The sequence below is a fragment of the Typopeltis vanoorti genome, chromosome 1 (genome assembly GCF_054136105.1).
Source record: "Typopeltis vanoorti isolate ZY-2024b chromosome 1, IOZ_Tvanoo_1.0, whole genome shotgun sequence".
In the NCBI taxonomy this organism is placed as follows: Eukaryota; Metazoa; Arthropoda; class Arachnida; order Uropygi; family Thelyphonidae; genus Typopeltis; species Typopeltis vanoorti.
Window position 1 is genome coordinate 135,825,013 of NC_143549.1, and position 26,090 is coordinate 135,851,102.

At 35.2% G+C, this 26,090-nt stretch overlaps 1 protein-coding gene across 1 annotated transcript in view; it reads left to right on the plus strand.

Moving 5' to 3' along the window:
• LOC150110456 (dipeptidyl peptidase 9) overlaps window positions 1-26,090 on the plus strand; it is a 441,463-nt gene that overhangs the window by 352,960 nt on the left and 62,413 nt on the right. The window contains exon 17 of the mRNA XM_090393952.1: window positions 1,244-1,293. Within this exon, the coding sequence (XP_090250078.1) occupies window positions 1,244-1,293 (50 nt within the window). The remainder of the gene's footprint in view (window positions 1-1,243; window positions 1,294-26,090) is intronic.

Sequence of the window (26,090 nt, forward strand, 5' to 3'; positions counted from 1 at the left end):
TTTGAGTTATCACAAGACATCCAAGTTTGCAACTTCATTCCTTCACAAAAAGAGCTTCCTTCAAACAGAATTCACTTAGTGCAGCTTTTTTCCTTTTATCCTGTTGAGTGCCACCACGTTGATCCCCTTTTGCATGTGATTCGAAAATTTGAATGTGTATCCATTTTTTTCTCGAAATTGTCAGTTATACAAATTGTCACAAGCTGATTCATCTGAATTTGCAGTTCTAATCTTCAGAAATAGTGTTTTTCTTAGGTTTTGGATACCAGTGTATTTCTGTATCCCCATTCTCAAATTCTGCCTTAACTAATTATCCAGTACTTTTACTGCAGTGCATGAGGTACTGACTGTTTTATAATTTGCTACATCTATCTTGGAGTAATGTAATGGGACTATCTTGCCCTCTTTCTGCTACCTTTAAGGGAAGGTGTAATTTCTCTTACATTTTCTTCTGACACACATTGGCTATATTCAGATTGAGGTTTATTAATACCCTAAACACCTTCAATTCATCTGTATCTGTTCTTATATTGATCCTTATCTTCATCTATCCTATCATCAGTATATTGGGTTTAACGATGAAGATTAGATAATGAGAAAGATACCTTTTCTTAGCCTAATGCATAGAACCAACTTGGGCTTCTGAACAAATGAAGATGAGTGACAATTTTGGAACTTGGAGGGTGGGGGGGGGGACAGACTGAAGGACTATAATCTTACTTTCATGGTGTAGAGTAGATATCAAATGTATATGAAATATTTTCATGACATTATAGGATGACTGTTAACTCTGGATCTCAGATTTTGAGTTCATTTGGGAACAACACCATCAGGTGCTTGTTGTTATTCAAGCTAATCAGGTAATATCTTTCTGACGAAATACCAGATGCTTCATGTATTGTTTGAGGTGATTTATCTTGGTTGTAGTGGTTCGTTATATTCACTTTTTTTATATGTATATTTTAAAATAGTCACTCCCAAGGTAGCAACAAGCAGAATTCATGAATATAATTTATTAGTAAGAATATGAGCATCATATTAAAAAATTAAATTACACCTTGGTGCATTCATCTTTTATTTCTTTAACAAAAATTAACTGCATATTTTTAAATCATCTACCATTGCCTAACAAAATTATATGCTTGACAACATCCTGTAATATTTTTTGATAATATATTGAGCCTATCATTCTTGTATGTTATTCATGATCATCATTAGAATCTGTATATTGTTTATCCTGCAGGTGGCTACTTATCTTTAATGGGTTTGGCCCAAAGACCTGATATTTTTAAGGTATGATTTTTAGAAATATAATCACAATTTTTAGCTTATTTTAAGGTAATAATAACTATAAAGTTTTCATGTGTGATTTTTGTTTAGCACTGTTTTTATTGAAGATGGCAAATTAAACACGGAACAAGACAACAGAATTAGCAAAGCTGGTATGGTGTTGAAATAACTGAATAAATTTATGGAATAAGAAATAAATTAGTCAGAACACTAAACTAGCAATATATCTCTTCAAACCAGTTTTAACTTATGGTTCTGGAAGCTGAGTTAGAAATAAAACATTTGACCATAAAAACACCACTGAGATGAGAATTCTGTGAAAAATTAGAACTGTAAACAGATGGCATTAATGAGCAGAATCATATTAAACATGAGTTGAGTGTATTAGAGAGGAATTTAAAATTGTTAGCATTCAGGAATCTGTGAACAGAGCCATTCTCAGGTGTTATGGCCATTTAAACAGAATGGGAGAGGAAAGATTAATAAAGTAGATGTGTGCTGTCAAGATAGAAGAAAAAGACAGAGCAAGACCAAGATTGGGAAACAAAAATCGGTAATGCCCAGATAACTTATTTAAATTCCATTTTTTTTTGTTTCCATTATATAAGTATGTTGATATTTGTATAATCTGAGATTGGAAGGGAAGATATGATGAATTAAGTGCACTTTCATTGATGGCATGCTGGAAGTGAGATGCAATTTGTGCCATAGTAAATTTTTATTTACAGTTTTATGATGAATAATCTTTTTTTGTTCATCACAAAATTGCTAAGAAGTCCTGAAATACCTTGAATGATGTTCTGCCCCTTCTTATAGAGCTTTTCAAATACTCTTTCAATGCTTCTGCTCTTTGTAGGCAAGTAAAAAAAAAATATATATATATAAGCTTTGATTATTTTGTATTTCATTTTATTTATCTATTTTTGTATATTTTTTCAGTATAAGGAAACAATCTTATCATCCTGTGACAAGAGGTTGTTTTTGTGTCACAAATCTAACATAAAGTATTTTAGTATTTTATACACTATTTGATATTCATTATACATCTCTACTATGTTAAACCATAAGATCAAGATCTCGATTATTCATTATCATGATCATATGTGCACACCTTAGAGGCATAATCATACATGCCTCTAAGGTTTGTATCAGATATTACAATAGTTCAGTATAATGAGTATTTTATGATTGGTTTCCTTTCAGTAGTCTGAATAAAATTGTTAATGTCGCAGCCTATGCAAAATTTTTAATATCAATTCATATTATTTTTTCCAAAAGATGAACCACACAGGACATATTCTTATGTACATCTTAAGTTCCATATTTTATTTGCAAATATGCTCACTCATACCAAGTAGTTGCAGACTGAAGAAAATAAAATGTTTTTTATTTAATAAAATAAAAAAAAGGAGCCTGTGTAGCTCAGTGGATGTGGCGTTTGCACACCACGGCGCTTGGCCGCACGAAGGAAGACTTGGTTTCGAGTCTAGTCGTCGACTAGAGGAAATTTTTCCAAGCCTTTTTTCAACCAGTTCCCGAGTTAGTCAATCTCTGGCATGGGCAAGCGGGTTTTCCCTCCCGGAAACTCGGGTTTTTCGTCCTGTAAACTCAAGAAAGTCGACCGTAGAATCCACATTATTTCAGACATTAAATATGTGTTAGGGTTAGGGACCATGAGATGGCGGCACATTTGAGCCATCTCTCTTCACTGTGTACCGCTTAATTAGTAATGGCCTTGGGCCATCTATCTCTGATTGGTACCAGCGGAGATTGAACTGCCCACTCAGTCTCCAAAAGTTAGATAGAGCTAAATGGCCTCGCCTACTCCCCATATACAGGAATAAAAAGGCGTTAACTGATTTTTTTTTTTTTTTTTTTTTTTTTTTTTTTTAAATAAAAAAAAAATTTCTAAACAAATTCCTTTAACTTTAAGACACAAGGAAGAATATGTGTAATATAAAGAGCTCTTTTAGTAACAAAAATTAATGTATCAAATTATATTTTTCAAAAAATCAGTGTTATTTTTATTATTTTATTTATTGACTTCTTATTGGAATGGTTCTCACAAAAAAAACGTTCTTCAAGCAACAGTACAGCACCACTAATCACTTCATTGACTCCTGTTGACTTATTAGGACATGTTATTAAAAAATGAAGGGGACGAATCTGGGCAAGTAAACTTTTTCATAGCAAATAGGATCTTGCATAATTTGTTGAGCCCTGATCATAGGATTATTTAGAGGTCAAAGCAAGGTAAGTGGTGAACTCTTCACAGCTTGTAAAAAATGCTGAAAACTGTCCAGGACTTCTGACTCATTCTAATCCTTATCATCTTTTTATCATTACCCACGTACCACGCATTCTGTTCACCATGGAAAAAGAAAAGGCTGGTACTTTACCGTTCTTGGACATCCTTCTTACATACACAGCCTCTGGTAATTTATCAACCATTGTTTATCGAAAACCTACTCTTACTGGCAGATACATTCATCAAAAGTCTGCTCATCACACCCCTCAAAAAATTAGTGTTATCAAGCCTTTAATTAATAGAGCACATAAAGTGTGCTCTTCTCCCTCAAGCTTACAACAAGAACTTTTCACTATTAAAACATTAATGGAATATAATGGTTGCAACCCTAATCAAATCCAGCAGATAATTGACTCCAATGTTCCAACACCTCAGGATTCCTCAACAGACTGTAGGGTTCCAATCCCTTATATTTCTTGCATTTTGGAACCGATTGGCAGAATTTTGAAGAAGCATCATCTCATTCCTACATATTTTCCGATCAACAAAATTTCTCACCTGTTGCCATCTATAAAAGACAAACTGGCACCTCTATCATTAGCTGGCGTTTTTACCGTGTGAATGTAATCTAGCATACTTTGGACATACAGGCCATTCTGTGGAAAAAAAGAATTAATGAACATCAATATCGAATACATGAAACCTCAAAAGTCTGGTCTTGCACAACATAGTATTGACACTAAACATAATATCCAGTGATAAAGCTTGTCTTCTCCATAGATGCAAGTTTAAATATAAACACCTTTTCAAAGAAAGTTGTGAAGCCTTTTACGTCAGCCAAATCTGAATTGAAACGATTGTCTCTCTCTCTCTCTTCCAAAAGTTTGGGAGATTCTTATCTTATCTTATGTAACCATCAAAAAAAAAATTTTTTTAAGAATAATTTTAATAATATTCTTTATTGATATTAATTTCTAGCACGTGGCAATAGTTTTTAATTGGTAATTCACTGACTGTTATGTACTTTATATTCCATTCCTTTGAATTGCTTGTTGTCTACACTGATGATGTACTGTTAATTTCAGTACGAAATATCTGTACTTTTATTTCATTAAAGTTAATTACTGTGGTTATTGTGTAATTTATTATTTATAGTTTATTTATTATAATTTATTATTTATATCTTCAATAGAAATTATAGCAATTACAGAAGTACATGAATTTTAATATAAAGTTACTGCACAAAGAGGATGTGAGATAGTTCTAAAGTAACTATAACAGAAATAGTAAATATAACAGAAAAGTTATATTCTGTACTGATCAGGAGTAGTTATAATATTCAATACTGAATATGGAGATAAACTTCTTGGATAGCAGGTAGTTTTGATTAGAGTAATGTATGGAAAATTGAATGGTGAGGTTTATTTGTGCCTACACACAAGTTTCTAATACAAATAAGCAGAGTAACATTTTGAGTCATTAGAGAGGGCAGCTGACAAAGAAAAGAGGGTTCTTCTTGGAAACTTAAACACTGGGAGTAGGAAATGATTCTTCAACACAGAAATATTTTGGGAAAATTTGGAGAAAAGCAGAAGCTAATAATAATGGTAAATACCATTGGATTTCTGTCCAGGAGGTGGACTGGTTTTGATAACAGGTTTCCACGACATGTATAAAATTATAGACTTCCAAAAGGATTTTGTTTTGCTCCGAAGTTCATCATCATCAAATTCCTGCAATGTATCCTCAAGGGGTGTACAGGATATGACAGTACTACATGAAAAATTTACATCATTACTAACTTCCTATCTACAATTTTCCTCCAAATCAGTCTGTTGCTTGTCAAGACTCCAACATTATCAGATCTTATATTTCTATCGTCTAAGGCACTTTGTACCGTATCAATCCACCTATATCTTGGTCTTCCTCTGGGTCGTTTTCCTGCCAACCTGGCAGCGAACACTTGTTTTGCTAATCTTTCCTCTCCCATTCTATTTAAGTGATCATACCACCTGAGATTAGCTCTGCTAACGCATTCCTGGATGCTGACAATGTCAAGTTCTTTCCTAATATCCTCATTTTTAATATGATATTGCCATTGATGCCATCTGTTCATGCCTATAATCTTTCTCAGGACTCTCATATCTGCGATCTCTAGTCTTTGGTCGAGTGTTTTACTTCTGACCCAGCTCTCAGATCCATAAGTTAACACTGGTTTGAACACTATCTTGTATACAGCTAATTTAGTGTTCCGACTAATTTCTCTCTTATTCCATATGAATTTATTCAATTGACTTCCCACCATACCAGCTTTGCTGATTTTGTTGTCTATTTCTATATTTAATTTACCATCTTCAGTAAAAATCGTACCTAAGTAGCTGAAATGTTTCACTTGTTCCACAGGTTCTCCATTCACAACACAGTTGACATTTTCAATGATTCTGCCTATTTTCATTGTCTTTTTACTGCTGACCTTCATACCATATCTATTACAACAGCTATTCAATTTAGTCAGAGAATCTTGCAGACTTGTAGCGGATTTATTTAGAAGTATAACATCATCCACATAAAGCAAAGAGCTGACATTAACATCTCCAATTTTGATATCAGGTTTAATACCACTTTCCTTCATAATGTGATCCATATAGATAATGAATAACAGGGGGGATAATGTTCATCCTTGTCTCACACCAGATTTAACATTAAACCATCTTCCTGTACTTCCTTCAATTCTAACTGCTGACTCACAACTTAAATAAAGACTAAGTATTGCTTGATATAATGCCCCATTGACACCATATAACTGCAGCGTTTTGAATAGCTTCTCTCTTGGCACCTTGTCATATGCCTTTTCTAAATCGACAAAACTTAAATACAGATATTTGTTATATTCCCATGCTTTCTCGACTATTTGTCGTAAAGTGAAGATCTGATCCTGACAGCCTCTATTTGGCTTGAATCCAGCTTGTTCTTCACCAAGCTTTTCTTCCACAATTCTTCTCAACCGTTTCTCAAGTATACTTGCATAGATCTTGCCAGGAACACTCAGAAGGGAAATACCTCTGTAATTCTCACATTCAGTTTTATTTCCCTTTTTATATATGGGTGCTATGAGAGCTCTACTCCAATCATCGGGAACTCGTCCCTCTGTCCAGGCTTTCTGAACTATGCAGTGCAGCCACTGTAAGACTTTTATACCACCATACTTCTGCATTTCTGGTCGAATATCATCTACTCCTGCTGCCTTTCCACATTTCAAGCCTTTGATGGCTTTTTCTACTTCAAGTATGAATATGTATTCCTGACTGCATGCCTGGTCAGTGTTTTTTATCACTGTGCTTTCATCACTGCTTGTTTCATTTTGCAGTTTTTCAAAGTAATTACTCCATACTTCAAGGATTTCTTTTTTCTCCTGTTTTCATGTCACCTTTATCATCTCTAACTCCTTTTACAGCACTCTTTCCTCCATTCCTAAGCTTCTTCAACAACCTCCAGAATATTTTGCCACCTTCTTGATATTTATTTTCTATATTCTTGCCAAAGTCCTCCCATGACTTTTGTTTAGCTAGTTTTACACACTGTTTAGCTTTCTTACATTTGTCTCTGTATTCTGTAAAAGTAAAAGCTGACTTATTTGCCAGGAACGTTTGATATACTTTCTTCTTTTCCTTCACTGCCTCTTTAACTTCCTGTGTCCACCAGGGAGTTCTGATTTTTTTTATCCTTGCACACAACCTCACCACATGCCTCTCTGGCAGAATCAATCAATGTTTTCTTCAGTGTTTGCCACTGAATCTCCAAGGTTTGATTTCTGTTCTCAAACTCTTTCATTTTCTTTTCAATAATCTTTGTGTATTTTAGTCTACAGTTCACATCTGAGAGCTGCTCAACTTTTATTCGCTTTAAAACTTTCTTACATGTTATTCTTTTCAATATGAAATTCAATTTTATCCTGCCCAAGACTAAATAGTGATCACTTCCAATTTCAAATCCTCTGTACACTCTGGTGTCCTGCACCAGGGAGAAAACATCACTATCAACAATAACATAGTCAATGAGACTTTTCTTATTCCTAGCCTCTTCTCTTTCCATGTGAATTTGTGCACATTTTTATGTTGGAATATGGTGTTAGTAATAACCAGTCCATGTCCTCAGCAGAAATCCAACAGATATTTGCCATTATTATTCGCTTTGCTCTTTTCTCCAAATTTTCCCAAAATATTTTTGTATGTCTGACAATCATTTCCTAGTCTGCTATTTAGATCCCCAACAAGGACCAACTTTTCCTTTTTCATTGTGTCAGTTGCTTTTTCTAATGCCTCAAAAAATTCCTCCACTTCTACCTTAGTAGAACCTTCTGTGGGACCATATGCACAAATAAGTCTCATTGTCCAGTTCCCCATTCTCATACTTGCCCACATTACTCTACTTGAGACTGACTGCCATTCAAGAAGATTAGCCTTGTATTTTGTGTTGAATACTATGGCTACTCCTTCTTTTCCTTGATTGTCATTGCCTGAATATAACATTTTGTATTTATTGCTCAGAAAGATCTCACCAGTTTTGGTCTTTTTTATTTCAGTCACCCCTATTATGTCGATCTGGTACTTATCTAATTCCTCAGCTAGCTCCATTTCTTTGCCATTCAGGCTGCTTACGTTGATAGTACCTATCTTTAACTCTGGTGATGTTGAGTTGGGGTTTGTTTTCAGATTTGTTCCAGTAGCTGACTTTTCGCTGTTTGCCCTGGTTCCCTGGCGAAAACAACGGGGGCCTTGTTTAACTGGGCCACGCCCCAGCCGGCATGAAATTTTGTCATGTTGTACCATCATTTTTTTTATTTTGGTTTAACCAATAAGAATACAATTTGGTCGACTAAATCCCAAATTGCCAGCCCATCCTCGTTCGTTCAGTATCAAAGTAGATACCCAACAGGGTGCACCACATGAAGGTGAGGATTGGACATTAGGTCAGAAGACCTGGTCGATTCTCCGCATTCCTTTAAAGGCTATGTGGAGGTCTCCTCTCAGTTATACAGCTTTGACCCTTAAGCACCTCGAAGTTGGATAATGAAAATGTTTATAGCAAAGCTTAATTAACTGGAATAGAGCTCCCCTTTAAAGGAAAGTACACACAAAAATAATAAAAGCTTTATTAATGATGTTTTTGATGGTGACGTGATCAACACTTAGTTTGGAGGGGATAAAAACGATTATCATAATGAAAAGGGGAAATAATGTATTAGAGTTTTTAAAGGAGTTGAACACCTTTCATAGGTGAACTGCAGAATCATATATAGAAGTATTATTGGAGAAAAAAAATGAAAAGGTTTGAAAAGAAGGAAAGACTTTTAGACCCAATGTCAAAATCTAAAGAAAATATTGAATCTTTCATGGAGGTATGTGATGGATTTCTGCAAGGATAGAAAAATCACAAATTTTTCTTTAACTCAATAATTAAAAAGCAGTCCTGGATATGAAAAAAAAAAAAACATATAAAAATTTCTGGCAAGTAAGTCAGAAGAAAGCTGAGCTTATTATAAAAGTAATGAATAAAAATCATGGGAGGACTTTTTGGCTACTTTTATACATAGCTTTGGTTTCTTACATTTTTTTTTCTGTTTTTCAATATGAAAGTAAGAACTTTCCTTTTGCTCTCTTCTTTTTTAGAAATGCTACTTTAACTTCCTGAGTCCACCTGAAGTTAGATTTTTTTCTGTTTTTGTAAGCAGTTTTACAACATATCTTTCTAGTTTAATCAGTCAATGCATTCTTCAGGTTTACTACTCTGTCTCCACTGTTTGTTTCTTGTTTTCAAACTCATTATTTCTTGAAATATAATTGTATAGTTTAGTCTACAATTCATCCCAGAAAGCTGCTCAACTTTAATTCTTTTTAAACCATTCTCGTAGACAGGCTTATACATTGGTTATGCATTATTAAAACACTTAAGGAATTGAACAACGTAGTTAAGGATATAAATTAAATTAAACTTTAATAAATATTTTCCGATATTTCGGCAACGTCACGTTGCCATCTTCTAAAGGAACTTACAAAAAAAAGTTACGTGCACGTAGGCACTACAACACAGAAACTGGGAATGAAGAGATGAAGCTATTGTTCTCAGCCCACTAGAGGGCACATCAGCACAACAGTCCTGATGTGCCCTCTAGTGGGCTAAGTAGGTGTTCTTGGCCGTTGGGCTGAAGGTCTGCTGATGTAGGCCTCCCAGATTTGGGGCAGTCGCATACAACCAAATTTGTTGAGGTTTGGAGAATATTTCTTAGGGCTGAGGCTGATTCCATAAAGAGTCTTTCAAATTTGTATTTGCCACGGTGTATCACTGTAGCGTTCTTCCACCATATTCTGTGGCGTGTATCCAGAGCATGGTCCGCAAGCCCAGAATGACTGTATTTGTGAAAACGGATGTAGTCCTTGTGTTCCGAAATTCTGATATTCGCTGTCCTGCCTGTTTGCCCAAAGTAAGACATTTCGGCAACGTGACGTTGCCGAAATATCGGAAAATATTTATTAAAGTTTAATTTAATTTATATCCTTAACTACGTTGTTCAATTCCTTAAGTGTTTTAATAATTTTTAAACCATTCTTACATATTTTTGCTTTTCAGGATTATGATATTCATTTTAATGCTTCTCAAAACTAAATGGTGATCACTTGCTTATGTGTCTCATATTAATTTCCTGCTCTACTATTAAAATTTAAAGCAGAAATTGGTTTTTACTTTTTTGTTTACTTGAAAAATCCTTCTCTTCTTCTTTAGTATGACTGGCTGTAGACCTATTTGTGGCTATGTTCCCACAGCCAGTCCTACTAAAGAAGAAGGGCAAGAATTTTGAAATTGCCTGCCATTCAAGAAGAGTATAAAAGCACAAACACATTTATTAAAATCAAAATTTTATTGAATTATTGAAAATTAGGAGCCATCTTCTTTGTCTCAGTATCACCAGTTATGTAGTACTTCTCTAATTTTTTTCATTTCCACTTCTTTTCCATTGATATTTCTTATGTTGATTATGCTCATCTTCAGTTCTGCATTTTGAGTTTCTTCTGATATCTGACCATTCACTGTTTAACTTGGTTCTGTGATGAAAAAAAATGTGGACTTTGTTTTATCATCTAACACCTGAACTGGTAGGTTTTTTTGTTTAAGCTAGTACAGTTTGGTTGGTTAAGTCCCGAATTGACAGTCTATCCTTAATGCAGCATCCAGGCAGATAGCTATTTACGATTTGTACCCTGTTAAAGCGAGCATTGGATATTATGTCAGAAGCCCTGGTTAGGTCTTTATATTCCTTAAGAGCTGTATGAAGGTGATCTAGCACGAAGTTATTTTAGTATTGATTCTTAAGTTATCCCATTTAAACTTTGTCGATCAGAATTTTTTTTTTTTTTAATTCTGATCAATATATATTATATATATATATATATATTTTTTTTTTTAAAAAAAGAATTGAATGACAAAAACCGAGAAAAAATGTACTTGATCCTCTCCATTTTTTAATATGTCCCAGTCAGCTGGAGTTCCATAAAGTGACTGCATCTGTTTTCTTAAAGTTAAAAATATTTTGTTTATAATCTTATTGTACTTGATCTTCCCAAGAGGATCAAGTACATTTTTTCTCAGTTTTTGTCATTCATTAGTAATAAGGTACCAAGGTGAAAAACTGTTCAAACACTAAATCTGTATGATGTGATTGAAATCTTATACAGCGTGATGATGTATAACTTAGATATAAGTTATGTATAAATAATATTTAAAGGAATATATAGGAAGATAGTTAAATGATAAATCCAGTGTTAGAGAAGTGTACACTATCTCTGCTGTTGTTTATAATATGTATGGACCATATCATTGAATGTAACCTTAGTGATGGCCTAGTTTGGCAGTTATGATTAATGATGAGATTAAAAGTTTAATGAACAAAGTTGTGGAAAATACTAAGATGGGAATGGTAGCAGTAAACACTAATGTGCAAGAGCTTCAGAATCAGAAAGATTTTAATTCAGGATATATATATATGTGCTCAACAAATATTCTCACAGGTGTTAGTAGATTTTGCCAGCTAGTGAATAACTACAGATGGGACAAAATATAATGTTTTTTTTATTTAATAAAAAATGAACTTTATAAACAAAATATTTTTAACTTTAAGAAAACAGATGCAGCACCAGTCACTTTATGGGACTCCAGCTGACTGGGACATATTAAAAAATGCGGAAGATCAAGTACATTTTATGTATGATGAATAGGATTTCATAAATTGTAATTTCCTGGAAATAGCAGTTAGGAATTAATAGTTAAAAATGTTTTATTTTATTTTCAACTGTTAATTCTTAACTGCCATTTAGTAAAGTACTGTTTGGGCAAGGACAAACTAAAAACAGTGAAAAAGAAATAACAGTAGTTTTCTGTGTGTATTGGCCTTACCAATTTAAGGAATTACAGTTATATAAAAAATGTAGATCATATTTAGAGTGCTTCAAGTTTCTAATGTTGTGTTTTGTTTTTATGATATTCCCATTTAAATGTTAGATGAATTTCATTATCTAGCATGAGATCAACTCTTGCTTTAAGGCGGTCTGGTAAATTCACTTTAAAAAAAAAAGAAAAGAAAAAAACGTTTCTTTATTATCATTATTACCTGAGACCTCCAGGGAGTCAAGGACGAGGCTGGCTATAAATCATCCAAACCAGCTGGCATACTCATACCTTCCCTTAAAATCATTCATACTAGATGTCACTACCCTAAAGGCAAACTATTCCACTCACTCACTGCTCTCTGGGAGAAAAACCAAGCTCTTATCCCTTTCTTCACTGCAAACAATAACTTCCATGGATGCCTCAGTGTTCTCTCCCGACCTTCCATATAATGAAAATTTTCATCAGAAAATATCCAATAACTCCCATTCAAAAGTTTATAGACCTCTGTCATATCACCCTTCTTTCTCCAGAAAGAAACTAAAGCCAGAGTCTACAATCCACATACTCACACAATCTGTCCTCATAATCTAGAATTTTTGCAACTCTTCTTTGCACCCTTTCCACAGCTTCTTTATCTCATTGGAATCCGGGAGACCAAATCTGTACACATTAATCCAGGTGTGGTCTTATCAAAGCATTATAAAGAGGCAAAATCCTTATCCTTTCTTGCCTCCTCAGTTTCTTATATTATAACCCTGCTAATATAACATGCCGCTGGAACTCTTATCATGCCAAAGTGCATAACTTTACACTTACTAACATTAAACTGACAGCCATTTTCGTTGCCCAAAGTGCTGAATATCAGTAGCATCCCTCATTGCCCTGCCTACCTTTGCATCATTGGCAGACAATTGAACATCTGATGTTAGACCCTGCCTGATGTCATTAATGTATAGATTGAACAATAATGGCCCAAAGACTGAACCCCTTAGATACACCACCACCACCACCACCACTGGTCACCTTAAATCTGGCAGATTCACACCCACTGTATGCCACTTTGATATCTGTCTGTCAACCATCCCCCTGTTCCAAGTCAAGAGTTTATATTCCAGTACCATATTCTCCAGTTTATGCAACATCCCTTTTGTGTGGTATTCTATCAAATACTTAGAAAAATCCAAAATTTCTATAATGTATTTATTCCCTTTATCCAACTCTACCATAACATTGTTATAAAATATGAGCAAATTGCTAAAACATGACCTTCCTTTAGTAAACCCATGCTGTTCTTTGCAGTGGATGGCATGCTTGTCTACCCATTTCTGTATGCGAGTTCTTACCAACTTCTCTAAAATCTTCACTACCACACTAGAGATACTGATAGGTCTGAAGTTAGACACATCAGTTTTTGCACCTCCCTTGTGCAATGGAACTATCATACATTCCTTTCTGTGGTATCATTCCTAAGCTGAGACTCAAGTTATACAAACATGTAAAAGGCATAGCCAGTTTGGCTGAACATTTCTGTAGCCAAAGGCTGATATTCCATCTGTCTTTATAGACAAATTCTTATCCCAGTTATGCAACAGCTTTTCAACCTCATTTTCATGAACCACTAACTCTTCATCCAATGTAGCAGTAGCATTGTGCACCATGCTACATACACCTGGTTGATATATTTTAGCAAAGTGAGCACTCACTGACTGTACAATCTCCTTAGCTTCCGACACTCTAGTATCATCTACATTCAATAAAGTTATTCTTTCACATTCATTCTTTCTTTTACTTGCATAACTATAAAATTCTTTTGGATTGCCTTTAGCTTGCATGACCAATTTCTTTTCATACTCCAGTTTAGCTTTCCGCACAATATTAGTTACTTTTCTGGCCTAAGCTGTATTTATTTCATAACTCCTCACTCTTATTCTTACAATATTCTTTCCACATCATCTTCTTCTTGCAGGTTTCTTGTTAGAATACTTTATCATAAATTTATTAATAAATTGATAATAATATTAAAATTTTAAATTATCATCACATCAAGTCATGGCATGATCTTAGGTCAGGAAATGTGAAACGCAAAATTAATCTGATGTTCTAACTTGCATTGAGACATTTTTAGTCTGTTATTTCTTTATTATCATTATTATTATGCTACATTTAAAAGTTAAACACTTTAAAACAATTGTAGACTGCTATTATTATTTATGTTTGTAGGTCATTTACAAGTTGTGCCGCAGCACAGTTACTTGCATGGCAAACATTAGATGTCCTGGTTTGACTTGTACATGGCATTCCATTTCATCCCAGGAGTTGAGATCTGGACTCTTATGTTATTACAGTCATGTTTTTCCACATGTTTCTGAAAATGTTATATTGTGCCATACAACTACTACAACGTAGGAAGCATTTTATATCCATTGGAATTCCTCCTTCCAGGCATTACTACCAGAAGAAAAGCTACAACTGTCAGACTTACATATCCAGACTATACAGAGTAATGCACTTAGCCATATGGAATTTTCCAGGCATCTGCAACATCAACTGTTAGATTTTTCACATTTACTTCGCTTTTCATCATCATCATCAAATTCCTACCATGTACCCTCAAGGGGTGTATATAAAATCTTCTCCACTTCTGTTTGTTTACTTTATAATTTCTTATCAAGATGCTTTCGAAGATAAGTGCACCTGAGAGTGGTGTGGGAAAGAGGTTTGTTTTCATGATGATGATACTGTATTTTTTTATATAGAGTAAATAGCTAACTTAACTAACACTGATACTTTCCCACCTGATCAGAAAATTATGTTTTATGAAGCATAATGAAAATGTAATTTTCATTACGCTTCATTACATCACAGATTATTTTAATGAAATAATAAAGTTATTCTTTTACTTGCAGCATAACTATAAAATTCTTTTGGATTGCCTTTAGCTTGCATGGCCAATCTCTTTTCATACTCCAATTTAGATTTCCGCACAGTATTAGTTACTTTTCTGGCCTATCTATTTTGCTTAATTAAAATATTATCACAGCGACAAATAAGCTTAAAATACAGAATCATATTACAAACTTCTAGTGTCATGTAAATCAGTTATACAATGATCTTGTACCACTAGCCCAACTTGTAGCTGCAGTGTCAGTTGTTGATGTCTGGTTTATGTACAGCCATTCTTATAGAAACAATGACTGTATAGCTCATTTCATGATATCTTGAAACCATTGTAGAATCTTTGAAGTCCTGGTTGATAATTCCCACATTGCCATGCCAAGATTTCTTTTCTATCCTAGTATTCCTTGATTACTTAGTCAGCTATCTGCTCTCATTCCCATATATTTATTGGCTGAGATAGTATTCGCATATTTTCACCAGCTGACGACATTGCATACACTTGATTTTGGGTGATATATTCTTTTATCAGGGTCGCAAATGGATAACACCTCGAGAACACAAGTTTTCCATTTGCTATCGATATATAGATGCATAGTCAACTCTAGATATATCTGTTTCCTTTACATAGCAGTTTAGGTCACATCATGACTGTAAACATACACACACACACACAAAAAATCAGCTAACGCCTTTTTATTCCCATATATAGGGAGTAGGCAAGGCCGTTTAGCCCTATCGAACTTTTGGAGACTGAGTGGGCAGTTCAATCTCCACTGGTACCCAATCAGAGATAGCTGGCCCAAGGCTATCACTGATTAAGCGGCATGCAGTGAAGAGAGACGGCTCAACAAGGACCACAAGATGGTGGCACTTAACTAACCCTAACACTCATATTTAATGTCTGAAATAATGTTGGTTCTACGGTCGATTTTTCCTGAGTTTATGGGATGAAAAACCCGAGTTTCCGGGAGAAAAAACCCGCTTTCCCGTGCCAGAGATTGACTAACTCGGGAACTGGTGAAAAAAGACTTAGAAAAATTTCTTCCAGTCGCCGACTAGATTTGAAACCAAGAAGTTTTCCTTCGTGCAGTCAAGCGCCATGGTGTGCAAACACCACATCCACTGAGCTACACACACACACATTGTTTCCATAAATTAAGGAAGAAAGAGAAAATCATGATAACTCAGGGAGAAATGGGGATAAACATATGAAAGTCAGGTACATAATGTAAAACGTGATGTGAGTCGTCTTAGCATATACAAATAAATGGCACTGTTCAGTAGTATGTACAAATGAGCTACAGCATAAAAGTGGGCATTTTGGAGGTTTTCCATTTTGTGCCTGGAGTGAGAACAAGACATTTCATGATAACAAAATTCTTGGATATGGCTACACGGCTTTATTTAACTGATAAATCCAAGTGATTAGTCTTCGTTTGACTAGAGGATGACCAAAGTCAAGCAGCATTTGCCAGGTGGTTGCATGTGAGTTGTTCCATGGGTTCACAGACTACAAAACCAATTCCAACAGTCATAAACAGCATCCCAGAAATGCAGTGAAGAAAGGCCACAAGCTACAACCAAAGTGGATGGTGGGTATATCTGCTTGTCATAACAGAAGTGCTAACCTGAATCAGCTATAGTCTGACCTCAAACATACAGGAACATTGGTATCTGCTTCCACTGTGGCTTCACAAAGGTGGTCTGTATGCTAGGTGACTGGTAATATGCATGCCCTAGTCTCCATGTCAACTGGACCCAAGACCAATAGGGATCAGTGTTATTTACAGATGTGTCCCAATATGCTCTACTAAGTGATGCCAGGCATGTCCTGATCTGGAGAAAACCAGGGACATTTAAGGTGGGGTAGTGTGATGGTTTGAGGAGGCATCTTGTTGGGCAGACACTGACAATATGTGCTTCATAGCTGAACTCTGAATGCTACAACTTATAGAGATGAGATCCTGGACCGCTCTGTTCATCTATATGCAGGTGCATTGGGGAGGTGACATTTATCATACATGAAAGTAATGCTTGTCCTCAGTGGGTGAAACTCATGGACCAGTATCTTCAAGAAGAGATTATCATACATATGGACTGGTCAGTCAGGTCTCGTCTCCTGACCTTAACCTAATGAGCATGTCCATGTTCCCAGATGAGTCTTTGACTCCAGGATCTTGGGTAATAATAATGATGTCTGGAATGCTCTAGACAGATGTATTACGAGGGTGTGTGTGTGTGGGGGGGTGAGTTAAACCATTTATTTAAAATTTTTGTGGGTGTTTCTTTCACATCACATATCATACTACTTTTCACCAAATTACATAAAAATTCAACGCACCGTTTTTGAGTTATTGTGATTTTTTTATTTGTTCCTTAATTTATGGAAACCAGTGTATTTATGCATGTATCTCTGTTTCATTTCAATGTATGTTTGTCTCTGTAGAAGAATATAAATAAATAATAATAGATAAAATGATGAACTGGGTGCAAAAAACATAAAATGCAAGAAAACAAATGCTATTCTATTCAAGATTTAATTTCAGAAGATGATTATGCATTTCATTTATTTCCACAGTAATGTTTACCAGTATATGTGATTTTGGGTTTTCTTTTGAAAACTATAAATGTGGTGTTGGAATACTTTAAATTAATTCGAAATTAATTCCTTTGCCATCCTTGATGGACTTCATTCTCTTGGTGGATTGTGGAAATAGTAGTAATAAAGATCCATCCACCATCACACATAATATATGTCCAAATAAACAGAAAACCAGTAATACATTAAAATCGGCTGTAAAAAATAAATAAAAAAGGTGAAACAAATGAAATCGAAGAGTAATTAGGTGCCAAAGATTTGTCACCCTCTATCAAAATCAAAGGAGACACTGAATGTCATGTGCTTGGAATGACAGAAAGACATTTACCAAGATTGTCTATGGAAGAATTTGCAGACAAGTGAAGAACAAGGTGATTGGTTTTCTATGAAAGTAATGATGCAGCAGAACTATTTAAAAGAGGGGGAGAGTAGAGTTAGACAAATTGCACCTAATAGATTGAGCAAAAACTATCACCACTGTTTGGAGATGATGCAAGTTTTTCACTTCTAGCCCTTTCAAAATCAATTTTGGACGTATCGATAGTTTCCTTTCAGCTACCTTGAGCTTAGGTATAAAGAAAAGAAAAAATAGAGATTTTGATAAATGCTAATTGTGATATGCGTGGTTCTTCTCTTTGCACTTCTTAGAGAACCAAGTCTTAGAATTTCAAGTGAGAATGGGAGAAGCAGAGAATTTCAAGTGGAATGGGAAATAAATGTTTCCATACTAATAAGAATTACTTGAACGATATATTTGAATGACACATTTGGATTAAGAAAAGGCATGTCCCATTTAGCATCTTATAATGCTAAATGGAGTGTTGTGCTCCATGGAAGAAGAATTCAACATTACCTTGTAGCTCAAAGTTCATAGAGGACATACACCATCCACAATATACTCAGAAGTTCATTAAGAAAGGTGAAATCTAGTGTTTGGAGAATAGTTAGGATTATTTGATGTACTGATGGACATGTGAACAATTTGTGAAACATCACTGGTGATAGAATATGTCTCAGTATCTCTACTTGCTTAATAGGTACAGTTTAAAATAGAAGGCCAGTGAGGGGAGGGTGACATTTGGAGTTACTAACCACAAATCTCCAAGAGTGATGAACTTAGTGGTATTCAGAAAGTTACAGAAAATGAACAATTAAAGAAAATAAATTAAAAAATTCAGAATGATTGGGAGGGTGATGGATATAGGAAATGAATTTGTGGGAATTAGCCAAAGATCAGAAAATAGGAGATTCTAAGTTGGACACTAACACATTATTTCAGAGATGAAGCATTGAGATGAAAAGAATCAAAGAAAATAATTGAGAAAATTGAGGTAAAATAGTACTTGATGAAGACAAAATTTGAGTTTTTTACAAAGAGTTTGTGTGATTTTATAGATTGTGGATGGAAATGAGCTTTATTCATGTTGGAACTGTTACCACATATATTTATGAAGTGAATACGAGTCTCAGGATGTTTATTTACCTTTATTCCCCTTTTTCTGTTTCTTTTTACTTGACTTTTCATGGTTATTGTTTAAATTGAGTTGAAGTTGGAAGGACATAAAATATGTAATTGTTAATTCCTTACTAAGACGTGGAGAATTTCACTCAACTTCACTGCATCCTATACCATTATACAGATTCCCTTCATGCACACTTGGTACTACTATTCTGATGGCAGAATAGTGGTACCAAGATTATGTGTATCCACTGTATTTTTCTTCATTATGTCTAATGAATGGAGGGGGGGGGGGGGAGATAATAAACTGGATCTTTGCTTGGAACCCAAAATTTAATTTTGGTCATTTCAAGCTTCCAGTAATCAAAGTGGTGGTATTATGCTGGGCAGTGAAACAGTCATCTACCATTAGTAGTGCCAAGTAATGAAAATGTGGAACCACAGCCCATGCTAATTCACTCCTAGCTAATTTCTTTCATCTGATTTGTTGAGAGATATATTCAGGACTACTAATAGGCCCATTAACATGAGGATGTAGGTACAGGATTTGGTTGCTGTAGATCAAGTGAACTTCACCAAAGTTCTGCAATCATAGTGGCCTGCAACTCAGTTCTATTGCCATTTGAGATTTATCCCTGTATACTAAATAATCTGAAAACTTCAACAGTCAATTACTGTAAGTGTAGGGAATTAAGTGTTGAAGACCTAATCTACATTACTGCTTCCCAATTGGATTGAGACCTAATGATAGACAGTTGGCATATATTGATACTGTTCTCTTAAAACACTAAATTAAAGAAATATGGTCCATAAGGTAAAAAAAATTTTAAGTTGTTTGATAACAATCATACAGAATTCCTTTCCCAATGAAAATAAAATGTTTTGCATAATTTTGAAGTAAAGGATAATTCAAGGTATAATAAATTTAGTTTAATCCTTTATCCAAGTGTAAGCAAACAAAGTTTGCGCCTGAAAATATGGTAAGGTAGTGCACTACCTTACCTCAGTCCTGAAGATATTTTCAGGTGCAAACTTTATTTGCTTACACTTGGATAAAGGATTAAACTAAATTTATTATAGTCACCAAGGGAAAAATAAACTTCCAACATAATTCAAGGTAAACTGGTATGTAATCATATACAGAATTTTGAACTGTTGCAGTTTTACGATTCATACTACTGCTTAAAGTAGTAGTGTGCACCATTTTTAGTGTGTTAATGGCACCTATTTTTCGTGTTGGGTGGATGTGAGAGTTACATACGAGGGTGATCTGAAAAGTTCTCAGCCTAACAATGAAAAAACTAATTTATAATTTCAAAATAATTTTTATTTTTCAACATAATCTCCCTTAAGACTAATACTCCAGCAATGCTCCAGCACCATTATCCTGTCCCTGTAGTGATTCTCAGTATGATCTGCAAAATACTCCTCTACAGCTGCAATCACCTCTTCACTCAAAGAACAATGTTGACCAGCGAGGAAGAGACAGAAGTCAGAGGGAGCCAAATCTAGGTAATAGGGTGGATTTTCCAACAATTCATAGTGCAGATCCCTTAATTTTCCCATTGCCTAAACACATTTGTGGGCAGATGCATTGTCCTGATGAAAGATGATTTTTTCTTCTGCAAACTGGGTCTTTTCTCATGAATTTTTTCGTCTAGTCTGGTTAAAAGATCAGAATAATATTCCCCGGTTATTGTTTTACTCTTTTCAAGATAAGTAATAAACAAAATGCCTTTAGCACTCCAAAACACCAATGCCATGACCTTTCCTGCTGAAGGAACTGACTTTGTCTTCATTGGCACTGAACAACCAGCTTCTGTTCACTGTTTTGACTGCTGTTTGGATTCTGGTGTGTAATGGTGAATCCAAGTTTCATCCATAATAATAAATTGATGCACAAAATCAGTTTTATTCTTGTTAAAATGTTCCAAGCACTGTTCAGAGATTTTAATGTGAGTGTGTTTTTGATCTGCTGTGAGTAAACGTGGCACCCATCTTGTGCAAAGCTTTTTCATTTGCAATTCTTCATGCAAAATATATCCTGCACTTTCTTTTGAAATGCTTATAGTCTCAGCAATTTCATGCACTTTGACTCGCCAGCCATCCAATACCATATTGTGCACTTCATCAATGATTTCTGGTGTTACACTTTTTGGACATCCTTCACGTGAATCATCTTCAAGGCTGGTATGGCCATGTTTAAACTCGGAGCCCATTTCTTAATTGTTGAACTTTGAATGAATTTCTTTTGCCGTTAAACCTTCTTTTACAAAGAATTTTATAACTGCATGATACTCAATTTTATCCATTTCAAGGGATACAAATAACACTTTTGCTTCAGACAGCTGTATAAAACAAACTACTTGATAGAATGACTTGCAATTTCACATGGATGCTTATGACAGATGTACCAACTTGGAAAAAAAAAATCTCTTTCTGATAGTGCTATCATCTATGGTCAAGGCTGAGAACTTTTCAGACCACCCACTTATGTGTAATGGGTATATGTTGGCTTATGGTGGGCTGTGAAGGACAGATCAATTTCAGTGGTGATGAATTGTATGCATTTGTTTTTTATTCAGGTGGCTGAGGAAGGTGAGGAAGTGTGGAGACCATTGTTCCCAATAAGAAAAATATCTTTAATGTACCTGAGCCAGACTGAGTTTTAAAGTAAAGGAATCGTTGCAAGTTAAATATTGTAAAGGAACACATTGCTCAAAAGCTTTCACATGAATCATAAAAATTGCCAAAAGGAAAGAACAGTGGGAAGCATGGTTGTACCCTCTTTTTATAGGTAAAAAAAAGTATTTTGCCACATGAAATAACTAAAATATAAAATAGGGGTACAAAGAGACTGTGATATCAGGTAGAAATTTGTCCTGCAAAACATTTGATCAAATTAGTGATACTTTGGCAAACTCTTTGGATTATAATGTAATGTGTTTTTCTGTATGTTTATGGAGACTACTACCATGTTAGGAGTAAACACTTTAATTTCCTAACATTTTGACTTTCATGTTAAGGTCACCATCTGGGATACACATACAAATAAAAGAAAGGATTCTCATAATCCACAGGTATTTTATCAATAAGATTGCAATCACTATGTTTCTTTCTTGATTAGTTGGCTGGCATTTTTAAAAAAGATCTAGAGGCAGAAATATGATTCCCCTAACTACATTCCTAAAAGAAAAAAATTGCAGCTAAAAATAGAGTAATAAAAGCTTAGCCATTTTGCACATTGAAGGATTATCAGAAAAAATAAACAGAATACTACATAAATGCAACTTTGTGCCACCTTTAAACCTCCTGCAAAATTGAAAAACTTATTCAACTCTTCCAAGGATCCCTTTCTTCTTGGCTCTCCCTGGAGTGTATATTCAATACACCTGTTGCTATATATCAGTGAAATGAGATGCATAATGACACATTAAATTTAATAACTATGATAAATCTGCCTTTTTTGATCCTGTCCTGAATATGCTATACAGCTATATGGAATACGTGACTGGAAAGTCACGTATTCCTTACATCACACCAAAACCATATGAGTGCAAATTTAAAGAACCCTGTGAAATTCTAATCTCCCACCCTAATCTAACAATAAGCTTCAGCTCTTATTTTAAATACTTATTATTATTAAGCCATCACTAATATATAACATTAAAAAGTTGCTTAGAATTTGATCTCTGACTTAGCTTTGATGTAGTGTTTTTTTTTTCACTAAAGGTCTGGTCAGTAGAGTAACTGTTGACTAAATTAGTGACACTTTGGCATATTGTCTGAATTGTAATGTACTTTGTTTCTCTTTATCCAACTCAGCTGTCACTATTATAAAAAGTGAGTAAATGATTAAATGCATGAGCTACCCTTCACAAAACCATGCTGTCCCTCCCCTATAAAATATCATTTTCTTATCCACCCATTCCTGAAAAAAATTCAAAGCCTTTTTCAGCCATTATTTTGAGAGTGGTAGGTTAACCACATTCGAAAAATAATGATTGGTCTGTAATTTACTAATTTTGTCTTCAAACCTCTTTATGCAATGGAACTATTTTGCTCTCCTTCCACTCACTTAGGACTTTACCAGCTGAGAATTCAGTAAAATAGTCTAGTCAGAGGACTTGCCATTCCTTTGTACATTCTCATAATACACAGGCCGATGTCCCATGATGACTATATTATTCACATTAAGATTTTGCAATACACCAAGTGCCTCCAATTCATCTCAACTCAGCTTGTCCTTGTGTATTTGTATACACTCCAGATGATGACCTTAATATGAAGGTCAAAACGTCTGGAAATTAAAAGAGTTATTTATAACACGGTTGTAAAGTCCAGAATTTCTAAAATGAATGCTGATCACCTTGCAACACTAAAAGAACGGATTCTGATAATTCATGGAGATTTGACCCACAAGCGATGCAATCAGTACGGTAAGTTGAAGATTCGTGTTTCTGGTTTGATCAATCGACTGACATTTTTAAAACGTTGTAGGGACAGCAATATCATTCTGAATTGCATCAAACTAAAGAGAAAATTTACCTCAACAAAGGCGCAACGAATATACCACCGCATAGAGAAAGTGTTACTCAGAGAACAGATCAAGGCTATGAGAAAAAACTTGGCCGTTGCTCAAAACCAGGTACAAAATGTAAAATCTGAACTATCAAGTTACTCGAACGCATATATTTGGATTATCCTTGAAAAGATTACGGACAACACAGTAAACTCCTTCAAACTAAGAAAGAAAATCTCATATTCAAATTTCATAGACTAAAAGATCGACAAAACCAACGGACATATTTGAATTTCTTCACAGTGAACGTTAACAACCAACCAGAAGCAAGAAACAACAGGAGTCACCAATCACCGTAAGGAAAAGTAATGTAGTCAACCTATCTTTTACGCCTTAAACAAAGATGAACTCTCGCTACTAAGCAAGGATTTACTTTGCTGTAGCACCCAGATCAATGAACAAACTGGATTTTATTTATAAATATATTGAAAAGAGGTTTAAGATTCATCCCAACTACCATAGCAGATAAAATACGTTTATAAACTGCCAACATTTTAAATATAAATAAGAAAACAATAACAAGCAACTTAACGAAACACGAATTAACAGCTGTGAAATCATTAAAATCAAATCCGAACATCGTAATAACTAGAACTGATAAAGGAAGTGCCACTGTTATTCTAAACCAAAGCACTTATTTAGAAAAAATTAATCTGCTAATCTCGGACAATAGTACATATCAACTTAACTGTGACCCAACCAATAGAATAAAAAAGAAAACAGAGAAACTACTTAAATCAATTACTACATGGTCCCAAAGATACAGTCAAAAAAATTACTTCCACACTACTCTCGTTCCCTGAGAATTTACAGTCTACCAAAGATACACAAACAAAACACACCACTCCGGCCAATAGTCGAAGGCATAGACAGCCCAAATTATCACCTAGCCAAGAAATTAGCGGCGACACTCAAGGAGTTGGTAGGTCATTCCCCATCCTATATCAGAAACACACAACACTTCATACACATGATCAAAGACATTACATTAGAAAAAGATGATTTATTAGTCAGTTTTGACGTCTCTGCCCTCTTTACAAATGTCCCAATCAATGACACAATTCTTCTTTTGCAGAACAAATTCCCTCCAGATATCACAGCGCTCTTGGTGCATGTATTACGTTCTGGTTATTTTGTATGGCAAAACGCTTTTTACCTACAAAAAGAAGGCACAGCCATGGGCTTGCCATGGCTGTGCCTTCTTTTTGGAGTCAACAGACTCATCGAGGGAGGCCCAAACATCATGTCAAGAACAACTATTCAGCATTCACACAGTATCTATCATACCTTGCCTTGAACTCATTCACGGTCGTAGCACCCACAACAGACTCTGGAAGCTTATTCCACTCATTTACCACTCTCCAAGTAAAGAACCTAGCTCTAACACCCTTGTCAACCACGCTCTTGCCCAGCTTCCATGCATGGCCCCTAGTCCTCCCACCACCAGTCATATTTTCAAAAATATCTTCTGGATCAATCTTATAAAAACCCTTCAGTAATTTGAATGTCTCAATCATATCACCCTTCCTTCGCCTATCGTCCAATTTCTGCAACCCACAAATCTTCAACCTATTCTCATAAGGTTCATTCCACAGACCTGCTATCATCTTGGTCACTCGTCTCTGGACCCTCTCCACTTCCTCCCCATCACAAAGAAACCCTGGTGCCCATAACTGGGCACAGAAGTCCAGATGGGCTCGATACAGAGGAACAACAACTTGTTCGTCTCTGCATGTTAAAGTATTTTTCAGAAGCCAAGTGATTTGGTGAGCTGTTTAGTTACTTTTGCAATGTGCCCCCTAAACTTCAACTCCCTATCCACCAACACTCCCAAATCCCTGGCCTCATCAATCTCCTGGAGTATGGTTCCACCAATGCAATATACTGCTGCTATTCTTTTCACCCCAAAGTGCATAACCTTACACTTTGCCACATTAAATTGACATCCATTTTTCCTAGCCCAGTCCTCCAAACTATCCAAATCATCCTGTAAAATTTTGACATCCTGTGCACTCACAATTGCTCTACCAAACTTTGCATCATCAGCAAACAAGTGAACACTTCCTCTCAGATCCTTTCCAATATCATTGATGAACAAATTGAAAAGCAGTGGTCCCAGAACAGAGCCCTGTGGCACTCCACTAGTCACAAGATGTCTTTTAGACTCCACTCCTGAATAAACCACTCTTTGATATCTCTCCTTCAACCACCCTCCTATCCATCTCACCAACCCTATATCTATACCCATCTGCTCCAGTTTACTGATTAGGGATCCATGTGGTATCCTATCAAAGGCCTTGGCAAGGTCCAGTAGTATCACTGTAAACCCATTACCCCTATCCAGTTCAGCCGTCACTGTATTATAAAACGTGAGCAAGTTACTGAGGCATGATCTACCCTTCACAAAACCATGTTGTCCCCCATACAATATCCCATTTTCATCTATCCAATCCTGTATTCTTTTCTTGACTAATTTCTCTAAGACCTTGACAATGATTCCTGATATGCTAATCGGTCGGTAATTTACAACAGCAGTCTTGGAACCACCTTTATGCAGTGGAACTATTTTCCC